Raw genomic sequence first — 14,376 nt, forward strand, 5'->3', positions numbered from 1 at the left:
ATTCAAAGTCATGAAAAGTATGCTCTAACAGCCAAGATTGCTCTACCCTGCAAAACCATCATTTAGAATTGAAGGGCAAATAAAGAGCTTCTCAGACAAGAAAAAACTAAAGGAGGTCATCATCACCAAATCATTATTATATGAAATGTTAAACAGACTTATTTAAGAAAAAGAAGATCAAAACTATGTACAAAAAACGACAAAAAATACAAATCTATCAACAACTGAATCTAAAAAACTAAGCCAACAAGAAGAGCAGAGTCAGAATCATGGATACCGAGAGCATGTTGATGGCTGTCAGATGGGAGGGGGTGTACAGGAACGGGTGAAGAGGTGAGGGGATTGAGAAGGACAAATGGGTAGTTACAGAATAGCCGTGGGGATATAGAGTATAGGAAATGGGGTAGCCAAAGAATTTACACGCATGACCCATGGACATGAAAAATGGTGGGCGGATTGCCTGAGGGACTCGGGAGTGCTGGGTGGAGGGTGGGTCAAGGGGGGAAAATCAGGACAATTGTAATAGCATAATCAATAAAATATAATTTAAAAAAAAGAGAAGGGAACACAACATAGGAAACTGATATGAAATTGATGGGATTTAGTCACCAATTAGATTTGCAGAACAAGGGAAAAGGAATTTAGGCTGACCAAGAAATTTCTGCCTTGGATGACTAAGTAAATGGTGGTAGTATGCACTAAGACTCGAAATACATATAGGAAAAAGAAAAGATGCGTTCCGTTAGGGACACGCTGAATTTGTGACCTTTCTGTGGGACATTTAAGTGGTTACAGAAAGAGATGAAGGCTAGAGATACAGACTGAAGCCATATGTAGAAAATACGGCAGGAGCCTAGTCAGCATCCCCTCCATACTCACCATTCAGGTGCCTGTCCACCTGGGCGCTTCCAACTGCAAGTACCTGTGTCTCCAACGGGAGCCTGCTGGGTGGGCTGGCCACCTCTGGGGGTTAGGGAAAGCAACCGCTATAGGGTATGGAGTTGCTTTTGGGGGGTGATAAAAGTCTTCTGAAATCAGTGGTATTGTGTAACTTTATAAATATACTAAAATCCAGTAAATTGCACACTGTTAAAGGGTGGGCTTTATAGTTTGTAAATTGTATCTCAATTTTTAATAATTGTGAAGAAAAAACCCCAATGGCTCAGCCGAACTGAACGACTTGGTTCACAAACGTGCCCATGTTTTCACACCTATGTGCCTTTGCTTACTGTTGCTTCCACCTAGAATTTTCGTTTATCTCCCATTCTTCTCCCCACATTTCCAAATCCTACTCTTTCTTCAAAGCCCAGCTAAAGTTATCTTTTTCCATGCATTTAGGCATTTAGCCTTCCCCAGGTCAGGGGTATGTCTTGTACTTCTCTGACATCTGTTAACTATTTATTTTGCCTCCTACTCTCTTCTCTGTATTAGAGATTTTCACATATCTTACCTAATAAACTTTCGGTTCCTGAGAACTTTGTTTTACCTGCTGGTTTATTAAGAGCCTTGGATATATACAGTAGCCTCTCAAAAAATGATTATTGAATCACTACATCAAGGACTGCAAAGTTTCAAGGGAAATCTAGGCAAAAAGACAAACTAAATTAACATCAATTAGACTTTATCAAAACACTCCATCATCATTTAAGGAACTTGGAGACAATTTAAAGCCTAGGGTTAGAAAGTTAGAATTCATTCTAGAGATGTTTGAGATTTTGAAATTTGAGGTGTACGATCAGAGTACAAATTACAGTAAAATGCTCAGGTCATTCTAGTCCGACTAACTATATTAGTAATAAAACCAACAAATATAAAGCCATGTAGGGATTTTTCCTGCACTGGAACACTTGAAGCTATTAGTGTAGAAAATGTTATGGTAATGACTTCTGGTCAATTGAAGATCTGTGCAGTAGGATCTTGCTTTGATGAAGTGAAGAGGAATGCTTTCCATGACCAAAGGGATGCCTGTCTTTTTAAAACTGTTTTTTTTTTTTAATTTTCCTCCATAGAATCAAGCTCAATAACTTTTTTTCTCTGTGTTGCTAGGACAGGAGGAGATGTGGAGACCTAGAAAGCTGTAACTCTTTAATGTGAATAATAATAGCTAACATTTATTGAGCATTCACCATGTGAATTTTTAAAAATGTTTCCCATGTGTTATCTCATTTAGTCTTTATACAATCTATAGGGTAATAACTACTATCATTTAAGTTTACTGATGATGACACTGAAGCACATAGAGGTAAACCTGCTTGTAGTCACACAGCTTGTTAAACAGTAGAGTGATGACTCACACCCAGGCGGACTTACCTTTAACATCGTTTACATGTGTAGTGCATTAGGATGCACTTTTTTTTTCATTTAATCCTCATACAACCCTATGGAGTAAGTAATTATCTCCCCTCATTTCACAGGTAATGAAGTCAATTCTTAGTGAGATTAAGTAGCATGCAGCTACTAAATGGCAGAGCCTAGGTTGGACTCTCGTCTTCAAAGTCCCATCCCAATCCTTCCCTTTCAATTGTCTTTTGAGGGCTAAACAGTTTCCAGGATTTGAATGAGGGAGCCCATTTTTTCCTCTGCTCTGGGCAGTGCTGGTGTGAAAATTGATTCTAGTATTGGTTCCCTATCCAGGTCTGTAGCACCCTTGCTCTCCTTCTCAGTCGCATTTTTAAATATGTTATGATCAGTTTACAGTATCTCAAAAAGAGAGATTTTTTGCGTTAATACTCAATTAAAATGAGATCCAGAAGCACATGTATGTATTACTTTCTCTTTGTTGGAGAAACATACTATTTTGCAATCACAAAAATAAACAGGAATTACAGGGGATGAGGAAGATAATTGGTTTTTTAATTGCCAATTACCTGAATTTTAACTTTTAGGGCACCAAATGAAATCCTAGGTAGAGCATATGCTATAATCTCTCCCCCTAGTTATCAGATTTTTCTACTCCTCCTTTGAGTCAAACCATCCTTAACACACCTCTCTTTGATTCACTGTATGTTATAAATATATCTGCATATGTATTATATATAAATATGTTCATATTTGCAGCTATAATTGTAACATAGTATATAATAAAATGGTAAATTACATAGAGCCAAATATAAAAGCAACTAAAGGAAAGAGCGGTGTTAAGTGGAATTCTTACACACACAGACAAATCCTGAAGCTGTTATATAATAGCAGCTTGATTCTTTTAGAAAAGTTACTTCTAGGAGAGTAACATCTGTCTCTTTAAGGACCACGAGAGAAAATGGAAGTCACCAGTGAGATGGGACTGGCTGTAAACAGCTCCAATGAGGTCCTGGGAATCTTGCTGAGAGAGGATATTTGGGGCTGGACTAAAACGTCTGTTGGGAAGTGGAAGGAAGAAAAAAGGCAAAGCTAGGTAAGTGCATTCTTTAAAAAAAAAAGAATGCAAACAAGTGAATTTACTTTCAATTTTACAGTGAAAGAATGGCAGAACAAGACAAAGTATAAGATATAAATAGATTGAATTAGATAGATAGCCCACGGTGTGAGACATTTAGCAGTTTCCCATGCCTAAGAATGTTTCAGAAATGACTTCTGGAAAACATAGCTTTGGAGTAGGATCAGTTTCAGACACAATTTTACTTGTCCCATCTTTGATATAAATTATTTTAAGATTCCCATTTCTTAACTTTAAATCCTCAAACAGTTGTTAAGATTGATGAGTTGGTATAAAAAGTAGGGGTCCACTTAACTTCCTTCTCTTCCTATTCTCAAAATCTGCCCTCCTGACCTCTGCTTGGGGATGGAAGGATTGTTGACCGAAGCCATCGATACATTTTATGAAATACTCTTCGCATAACATTTTGACATAAGGCGAATCAGATCGTTTCTGGGACAACGGCTGTCAGCTGCTCAGGCTTCTCTCACATAAAACATCTGTAATTTAACACACAGAGTATTTTTCCTCGAGACCCTCGCCTGGAATTCCACCTCCACCCCACTCACCTGACCGTCACCTGGCTTCCAGGCAGGTGAATGCCTGTGTTCCTGATTCTTCACTGCGTTTCACTTTGATCGTAGGGGGACACACTCGAATTTAAAGATGGCCAAGTAGGAAACACAAAACAGAGTGAACGTAGCCACTCTGCTTTAGGTGAAGGGCTCTGGATGGATCTGCTCAGGTGCAGACTGTCCCGGTGCTCTGCCCAGCGGCCACCTGGAGGGCAGGCAAGAGGGAGGGACATGTGGGGAGCAGGGTGAAGACAGTCTCAGGATGGAAACTGCTCTCTGCTGTAGACCCGTTTCAAGTCCCAGGTGCAAGTCGTCACCTCTCGCTTCCTTGGCACCATCGCCTCCGTCAGAGAGGACGACAAAAGAGAAAGAGGCAGCTCGGTAGCACTGATTGGTATCCAGCAGAGTGTGTAACTGGTTTAAATACATGGTCGCGCCTCGCGGCCCCGCGCTCACAGAGACGCCGCGGCCACGGAGGGTGCAGCACGAGCCCCCGAAAACCCAGGAGTCCGGCTGCCCCTGCGCGGAGTGAAGACCGGGAGGGACGCCCACGCGCGACTATCACCCGCTCGCGCCCGCCAGGAAACTACAGCTCCCGGCAGGCTCCGCGCTGGCCGCGCGCCCCCGCCCCTCGCGCGCCCCCGCCCCGCACGCCCGGGCCCCCCGCCCTCGGGCCTCAGGACGGGACGGGGAGGAGGGAGGAGGGAAGGAGGAGGAGGGAGAAGGGGGTGCCAGCGGCGGGCGGGATCCTGCGAGGCGCGTGAAGCCTCGCTGGCGCCTCGTCCGAGACCCGAACGCTGGCGGGCGCGGAGTTTCTCACGACCGGGCGAGCCCGCCTCTGTAAGTAGTCGCCTCAGGGAGCGCGGAACAGACACCGAAAAAGTTAGCGCCGCCACGGCCGCCGCTTTGTTCTCGCGGCCCGTGGGGTGAGGCGGAGGCGGCCCCTCCCCCACCCGCCCGCACGCGGCGGCGGCCGCGGCGGTGGCTGCCGCGGGACAAGGACCCCGCGCGGGACTGGGCGGCGGCCGCCGGGGCTGGGCGGGAAGTTGGCGGAGTGCGATGCGGGAGGCGCGGACCGTGGGCGCCAAGGCGATTGGGGGCGCCAGCGCGGCCGCCAGATGAGGCCAAGTTCCGGCGTGGGCGCGGAGGCCAACTTGGACTCGCGCTCCGCGGGCGACCACCGCGTCCGGCCCCACGGTCACGTTCTGTTCCTGGGTTTCCAAACTACCTCCAGACGCCAGAGCGGTGGCAGTCACGCCGCGGAATTTTGAAGGCGCGTTTTTCTTTTCATCTGTTTGCCTTGTACGGATCTCCAAGGGGTCAGTAAATGGTGCTTGGAGAACGTTAGCCCCCACCCCAGTTTCCTGACTGTGTTTAGTTTTGCAAGTTGCTGCATTGCTCCAAGTTGTTCAGAACCCCGGGAGGTTTTTCCTAAGATAAAACACTGAGGAGTGCAACTGTTTCTTTGAGCAATAAAAATAACCCCATACCACTCGGTTGCCTGTTGGGTATTTGAAGGCATCGCAATCAGAAGCATAGGCCCTGCCGACTGCAGGCACGAATATAAATCAAGTGACAGGCGTGTGTGAGACCTGCAGACTTTTCCTTACACAGATCGATGGCTGGGATGTAACTGTCTCTCCAACCACACCCAACCCCACAGGAAATAAGACTATCAGTGTCATCTTTGATTAGAAAGGATAAGTTACACCCTGAACTACTACTTTGTACGACCCAGACCTAATGAGCTCTAGCCTTAAATGAAACAAAAACTTTTAAACGCCTTAATTTGTACCCTAGAAAATGTTCCTGCCCTACTACTCTTAAACGGCTTCTACTTTGTACTTAATGCTGCAGTTCTTTTTACATGTTTAGCGACTGATTTTACTTAGATCAAACTTACCAACTTCTGCTGCAGTGAGGACTGGAAATATCTATGAATTTGCTGCTAAAGGCATCCATAAAGTATCCTCCCCAGGACTAGGCCAGTTTTGCATTGTACTGCTCTGTTAGGATCTGGATTGAGAGAGCAAGCTTGGAAATTTAGACCAAAAAGTTACAAGTTTTGATGTAAAGTATTTAAAACGTGCCACAGAAGCCTTCGTGGTAGGTTTTGCTTCAGTAGGTAATATAGACGTGGTAAAGCCTGATCAGATGAGCTGGAAGTATTTGACAAGGCAGTTTCTACCCTAGGTTTGATGATTTGGGATATATCATTTAACTTTTTAGGTGACTCAAAATCAAGAATATTGACTGGTTTATATCTTGAAACTTAATTTTTTAGGCATCTCAGGTAGTAGTGAGTTTTTGAAATGTACAGATTTTATAAGCTTTCAGTTTCATCAGGTGACCTCTTTAAAATAGGAAACTTCTCTCTTACTGGATTGTTTTTAATTTAAAACAATCTGCCACACTCAAATAAAATAGAACCTGATCACGTTTAGGGGTATTAAGTTTTAAAAATTATATAAAAATTGAAGAAAAAACGCCACATGCAGGAAAAAATGAATAATGATCATTTAAGTGCACTTTTCTTGGGGACAATTTTTTCCTTATTTTTAAAAGGACATTCTAAAATTGATGAAAATATTACCATAGTAGAGTTAATTGCTCGTCTTTAAAAGAAGCTACTTTTACAGAACTTGGAATATGGGGAAATTATTTGCTAATACAAGTTTCAATTTTATTTAATAATCATACTTATGATCCAGAATTTTCTGTGCTGATAGACTCTCCGATTATGTAATTCAAATTGAACTTGTATGTGTGCCTCTTTGGAGCAGTTGTCTTGGGAGTTGTTTTAATTTTAATACAGAATAGAAGAAAGTTTTCTGCGCTAGTGCGGTTTGTTTGTAGTGGCAGTGTATGAGAGAAATTGTTCATCGGCTATCAGCCAGTCAGTTTCTTAGATACCACTGATGCAAAGATTGGTGATGAAATCCTTCAAGTCCAACATAGATTCATACAGCATTGCCAGACAGGCAGCTGTAATCTTATTATTGGATAAACATTTCAGTGCCTGAGCAGAGGGCAGACCTGGTGAGCTCTCTTTATGTTATCTCTGAGAGTAGAAAGCCTGGGATTCAAATACCCCTGCTCCACATGAGCAGAATTTTAGTGGAAACAATTTAGTCAAATGCTGAGCTCTTGGCAGAAAAAACATTTTATTAATCTAAGGTAATAGTTATCCTTTTGAAAATACATAAATAGATGTAAGGATTGATATAAACTATGCTTTTATTTATTTATTTGTTTTTAGAGAGAGGGGAAGGAAGGGACAAAGAGGGAGAGAAACATCTATGTGAAAGAGAAACATTGATTGGTTGCTTCTCACACTCTTCTTAGCTGGGACTGAACTCACAACCCAGGCATGTGCCCCAACTGCGAGTCAAACCAGTGACCATTTGCTTTGTGGGATGATACCTAACCAACTGAGCCAAACCAGTCAGGACCAACCTGTGCTTTTTGAAAACCAACAACAAAGTTATTTGCATATTTTTATACAGTATGGAGTGTAAAAGCGCATCAGGATTATTGAGCAAAGTCAAGTCTAGATCAAGGCAAACATGGACATTGATTTCAGGACACTGGTCAGTATTGGATTAAAAAAGGTCACAAGCTTTTTTACATGCTGAAAGAATACTTGCACATATTAACAGGAGGAAAAAAAAAGACTCTCCATTCATTTGCATTACTAGCACACAAAACTAAATTGAACCAGAAAAACCCATTACTGGTAGAGAGTCGTGTTAAATATTTTGCTATTCTGAATAGAAAAAGCATTTTACCTTTTACTGAGTACGAAAAGAACACTGGCTAAACTAAATAATGAGCTTCCTTTTGTTTTTGTCTTCCTGGAATCTTCTTTGCATCAGTCTCTGCTTCCCTAACTTATCCTTTAGGTCTCAGCTTAAATACCACTTCCTTAAAAGCACACACTGCCTGAGACCCCAGTTAAAATTAGGTCCTCTTAGTATTATACTCAGTCACGTCACTTTTTATAATTTGTAATTACCTTGCTATTTATGTGAATATTTGTGTAATGTATGTGGCCCACATCACACTGTAAACTCCAAAAACAGCAGCAGCCATGTCTGTATAATCCCAGTGTCTCATAACGGTCTAGCAAATAATGGACACTCAGTAAATATTTGTTGAATAAAAATGCTGCTGTTAGAGCTTCTTCTAATTAGATGCTTTGCTAAGAGACTGTGTACCCGTAGGGGGGAGGTGGGGGAGAGGGAGGGAAAGAGATCAGCTTGTGATGTTACCATGAAGTAACCCTCAGTTAAGTCCCATAAACTCTAGGGCCTTAGCTTTATCTTGTCTGTAATAATAGGCAGGTTAGGCTCAAGATACGCTATCTTTTTATTCCATTCATCAATGGTGACAGATTATGTGACCTCATTTGAAGGGTGTATGTGACCAAAAAAAAACCCTAAAGAATATTCATTATGTCCAAGTAAGCACATTAGAAATGCTTGCCAATTCATAGATGTTAGAAACCTATATCTAATTGATATATGTTATAAACTAGTAAGACGTGTACTACTGTATCAGTTTTCAAACTGAGGCATAAAGACAATAAAGTAGAGCTTTAGATTTTTTTGATGCTTAGTTTTAATACTTTGCACCCTACATCTTCTCGTATCTTACAGAGCAAATCAGAGTTCCATAAAACAAAACAGGGAGAGGAAAAACCAGATGGTGTGAGTGGGCAGAAGCTAATATGCCAGCTCATTTAATTTATTCTATTTGTGTTCATGCTGTAACTTTTAAAAATATTTTTGTTCAAAAGTATAACATTTACATAGTTTATTAATAATTATCAATAATTCTGATAAATTAGTCGATTGTATTACTAGACAGTTAACTGTTATTTGGCTAATTTTAACAGCTATAATAAAGTGGAAATTTAGTGAGAAGACATCTGTCAAAATAAATTATTATTATTGAACACAGCATTATCTTGTATTTTATAGTATTAACCCGCATGTGGTCTTATTCATAGATATTTTACTACTATTTTAATTTTAATGACAGTTCAGTTTTTTTAACCTATTGAGTCAGGTATGTTAAGGAGTTCATTACCTCACAAAAAAACCTGTTCCATTGTTGTGTTGTTGGAGGTGGGATGAAATAGTAGAAAGAACATAGGTTTTGGAGTCAGGGAAACTTTTGTTTGATTTGCAGTTCCATCACTTACTAGCCTGTGTAGTCATGGGCAAGCAGCAACTTCTCTGAAACTCTGATTCCTTTTCTGTAAAACAGAATTAAACAAATCTCTTAGGGTTGTTGCAGAAGTCTAATGAAGTATATCTTGATTTTATTATTTAGCATAAAGTAGGAAATTAATTGTTAATTCCTCCATCTAAACTCTGTGACTATGGCTGGAACTTACTGAGTACTTACTATGATTCAGGTGCTGTTGTAGGTACTTGATACTCCATAGCTGAGTCCTCACAACAACCTGTGAGGTAAGTGGTAAGTAAGTAGTGCTGTTATCTTCATTTTACTTCTGCCCTCTGCAGTGATGCTGAATAAAACTTAACACCTTTTCAAATATTTGAAGACCATTATTCTATTTGGTTTTGTTAAGCATATTTTGTCACATTGTTTTCACCATTATTTTAAAAAATCAGTATAGCTTTGCCATGATCAGTGTGGCTCAGGTGTTTGGAGCTTCATCCTGTAAACCAAAAGGTTGTGGGTTCGATCCCTGGTCAGGGTGCATATGGAGGCAAACAGTCGATGTTTCCCACATCGGTGTTTCTCTCTCTCTCTTTCTCTCCCTTTCCCTCCCTCTCTCTAAAAGCAATGAAAAAAATCCTCAGGTGAGGATAAAAAAATTTTTTTTAATTAAAATATCAATAAAGCTGTAAAAATATGGACTAGAAGTGAATATAGTGGTAAAGTAGGCTGACTGGCAACCAGTATACACATCAATGCTGATGTGTAATTGGTGTCCTGAGGGTTTATGTGTGCAGTACTTTTTGTCACGCATTATATTAGCAGCTCCTCTTATACTCCTCTTATGAACAGCTTCTAAGTCAGCATTTCTCCATTTCTATACTGCATGTTTAACTTTTTTAATATTTTATTTTTATTGTAATTTTTTCATTACCATTTATCCCCATTATACCCACTTCCACCTCTACCCCTGCACATTTAACTTTTTGAAACTAAATACAAAGCTTTACACTCATCCTTGTTATATTTCACTTTAATTTTAGTTTATTTCTTCCAGATTGTAGAATCTGAGGATTTTATAAGCATGTCTTCCATCTCTTTATTTTATAAATTATAAAAGATAATATAGTGCCAAGGACAGACTTCCAGGGCACTCCCTAAAGACTCCTCTCATCTGAATTAATGTAGAGCAGCAAACTTATCCAACTCACACTCAAGCAACATATTTAGAAAAGTCACAAGGAAAACCATCTTAGATACCATTTTGGCCAGAATACACTCTTTTTTCCTGCTTTGCCAGTTGTGTGATCTTGGGTGAGTAATCTCTAAATCTCTGTTTTCTCAACCATAAAATAGGCTGTTGTGAGGATTGAATTAGATATAATACATAGAAAGTGCTTAGAACAGTGTCTGGCAGATAAAGCTCAATAACTGAGCTACTATTATTATTTCCGTCATCTAATAAATCTAGTAAGCATTTTTTTCGAGATAGAAATGCAGTTGATTTGATGTTATTCTGCCTAATTCATGTTGCTATCTAGTAATCATTATATTCTTTCCTGGGTATTGAAAAACCATTTCATACATAATCTATTCTCAGATTTGACTACGGATTAATATTAAATTTGTGTGTAACTTGTGAAATCTGCTTTTCTACTTCCCCAGACCATAAGACTTGAAGCACCGCTGACCTATCTCCAGGCCATCTCTCTTTCTGAGCTCTTTCTCTGAGGTTATAGCCATCAGCTTTGTGATTACACGTTTATTGCTTTAGCAATATGGAATGGATTACATCTGGATCTGAAGATTCACACTCACATAAAGTTGTTTTAGTCTCTCTTATTCACCAGGCTTGGGTTTCAGTTCTCAATGCTCTTCTATAACTGTAGTTGAAAATCTGAGAAAAGATAAACAAAATACAAGTTGAGCAATTCTGCCTTCTCTCTGTGCTCTCTCAACCTTAACGACATCCTCTCTGAGCAGTGATTCTCTCAGTTCCTTGTTCTCTTTGAGAAATAGTATGGTTTATGAAACTTGGGTCTGAATGCCCTCCCCATCTCTTTATAGCCATGGTGGGCAAGTTGCTTTTTCTGCTTGTGCTTCAGTTTTGTTACCTGCAAAAATGGGCTTTACCCTGTCAAATTCCAAAGAGCTATTGTGAGATAAAGTACAGAAACATTGGTAGTATTTAAGTGCTGTACAATATAAGATGGGTTAATAATCATTTATTTGCATGTAGCTATAAAAGCCTTTGTTATCTTTAGGCATTTTTTTCCCCAAGCCTTAGTTTTTCTTCTTCACATTAGTGATAGTGTATCTGTATGTTTTTGTTCATCTGTTATGTTCATCCTAATTAATTTAGGCCCATTAACTACTCTCCAGAGAGTCATTCTGTAACCATACTAGGTGCTTCACTCGTTTTTATCTTTTGGAATTGTTTACAGGTATGTGGATGGAATTTAGAATGATCCCTCTGTTGTGATCTGGTTCACTTAGCCATTAAGGAGGTGGGGTCATATCTTTTTATGTTTTGAACTGTCCTTTTATAAAAGTGTGATACATATGTAATGGTGCCTAGTGTTCTTTCCTTTTTTTTTTTTTACTTTTTGAAGTCTTATTATGAGATCATTTTCTGCTAAGTTCCTGGCATAAGTATGTTTTTCACATTTTTTGTTGGCCATTTAACTGTATAGTATATTCCCACCAGCTTCCTTAGACTTCTGAAAGGAGTCTGTTAACAAAGCAAGTCAGGAATTATATTTTGGCAGAATAACACTTTTAATATAAAAAAAGAATACTCTTAATTTTTCTGTGTTAGGACAATATTTTATATCTTTTGTATGCCTAAGTGGTACGTATTTTATTTCTATGACAATGTCAGTTTTACTTTTTTGTCCCTTGTGTTTTTCTCTGTTATAACTCAGTTGTGTATGAAATAAAAGTGTTTGATCTTCCAATTTTAGGTATTAGTGAGGCGTGCTGGGGTATTACTATTATTAATATTATTTTTGAGCAGGAGGCTCTCTTGGAAGTTAAACATACAGTTAAAAAAAAAAAAAAGCTCTGATAACTAGACCAAAAAAAAAATGTGCTACCCATTAGGATTTATTGGTGAATTATAAACATATAACCAAATATTATCATTTAAAAATTATAAGGATTCTTGAATTTTTAAAATAATGTCAAATGAGTATAAAGTATTAAAAGTTTTTTTAAATATTCTTTCAAATGAGTGTAAAATATTAAAAGTTTTTAAAAATTTTCTTTCAGGCTGACTACATCTCAGAAATGATCATCTTTTCTCGATGGACCCATTCATCAAATGAAATATGCCTGTACAATTTTGAAAGCTTTTACTTCATAATGGAAATATTTACCCACCTTAACAATGAAAACGAGGACATTTGAGGAGGTGATTTAAGGTGTGGACATTTGAGAAAGTATCCCATCAAATCAGTGAACCACAGGATAAGTACTGAATAGATTAATCCTAAATACCTTTCTTTTTTTAAAGTGGGAGCATTTTATCCTTACAGAAAAACAACTTTTATACAGTATGTATTTTTGGAAATTAAAAGAGAGAGAGACAAGAATAAAACTTAAAATAAAATAGATGAAGAAGTTTAGAAAGTAAGCAGTGTCAACTCTTCTGATGAGGATAATTCAGTGATGCTAAATCCTTTCCAAATCCCTTGTTGTGGTCCTAAAGCCAAGACTCTTTTTTGATGGGACTGATATTAAGGGAAATAGGACCTTTTGTGAATTCAGTTCACAGTTGTAGAACTTGCAGTCATGAGCATGTGTAGCTTAAAAGAGGAAGTAAAGAAGTTTTCAATTAAATCTAAAAGTACAGTCATTCTTTTCCTGCTGAGATTTTAAAAGCCTCTTCATTGCCATTGAAAAAGAATTGACAACTATTTTAAAAGATTAAAGAAAGGCAGATGTCTGCAAACAATTCCCCTCCATCAGCCCAGAAGTCTGTATTACCTGCAACTCTTCCTGCTGTGCTTCCAATTCCTTCTTCATGTTCAAGTCCTAAGACAGGACTCTCTGCCCGACTCTCTAATGGAAGCTTCAATGCATCTTCGCTTACCAACTCCAGAGGCTCAGTGCATACAATTTCATTTCTACTGCAAATTGGCCTTACACGGGAGAGTGTTACCATTGAAGCTCAGGAACTATCTTTATCTGCTGTCAAGGATCTTGTGTGCTCCATTGTTTATCAAAAGGTACTGTGCATGCTATTTATGTCAGTAGTTTTTCTAATTAACATTGTTTCTAAGATTTTTTTATGAATTGCACATGCAACAATGTGTTAACACATATGGATGAATTAATTTTTTATATGAGGACCCTAATTCTGAGCATTGTTAGAAAAGTCCTGATAGATTATGAGTCTATAAAGTCTTAAGTTTCATAGTCTTAACAACTGGAGCCTGTCTCCCCACTTTAAAATACTGGTTATTTAATTGTCCTCTTAAGAGCAGAAAAATCAGCATAAAGTCAAGAGAAATTAAGAAATCTCATTTGATTTCATAGAAAACAGGAGGTAGCACAAGGTATCAAGGTGGCTCACCAAAAGGCTGGAACCCAGTGGCCCCTGAGTTCCAGGTCCATCCCTTGGTCTTCCTAGGGGCCCTGTGTTCTGCCCCCTTTTTTTTTTCCTTGACTTTTTCTTCCCTTTAGATTCTGATTTCATCTAAATTGCCATTTAACATGAGTGGATCTTATTTTTCCTCTCTTAGAAAACAAGTAATTGAGTTTGAATATGTGACAGAATACATGAAATTTTGAAAATTGAGGGTGATTTTGTTTCCCCATCCACCTACCCTCTGCCCTATTGCATACTATGTTTTAAGGAACTTTAGCTAAGTGCTTTAATAATCTCGATTTGACGGATGGCTGATATGTTCTCTATTTTATTATAAAACTGTAAAGTATATGGGTAGTGTGAAATGGTTACATTTTATTTTTAATGGAGCCAATATATGTTTCAAAGAAATTAGTATACTTTATTTATTTTTTATTTTTCAATTACAGTTGACATACATTATACAGGGTCCAGCAGAAGTAACACCTGCTTGAGTGTGGTTGGTAGGGTAATAATATGGGTGTAATAATTTATAGTTTTAATTTGAACATTTCACCTGAAAAGTCATATGGTCTGCTTGAGTGTGATATTGTTATGTTACAGAA

General features: G+C 38.8%; 1 protein-coding gene across 1 annotated transcript in view; it reads left to right on the forward strand.

Annotated features, from left to right (window-relative positions):
* Positions 1-4,711: 4,711 nt before the first annotated feature.
* Positions 4,712-14,376, forward strand: part of PRKD3 (protein kinase D3) — a 65,511-nt gene continuing 55,846 nt past the window's right edge. Inside the window, exons 1-2 of the mRNA XM_054567723.1 lie at positions 4,712-4,830; positions 12,451-13,409. Coding sequence (XP_054423698.1) covers positions 13,122-13,409 — 288 coding nt within the window. The 5' untranslated portion in view covers positions 4,712-4,830; positions 12,451-13,121. The remainder of the gene's footprint in view (positions 4,831-12,450; positions 13,410-14,376) is intronic.

Source organism: Pteronotus mesoamericanus, unplaced genomic scaffold, assembly GCF_021234165.1.
Source record: "Pteronotus mesoamericanus isolate MK-2021 breed Mesoamerican mustached bat unplaced genomic scaffold, CSHL_Meso_final contig_101, whole genome shotgun sequence".
Lineage (NCBI taxonomy): Eukaryota > Metazoa > Chordata > Mammalia > Chiroptera > Mormoopidae > Pteronotus > Pteronotus mesoamericanus.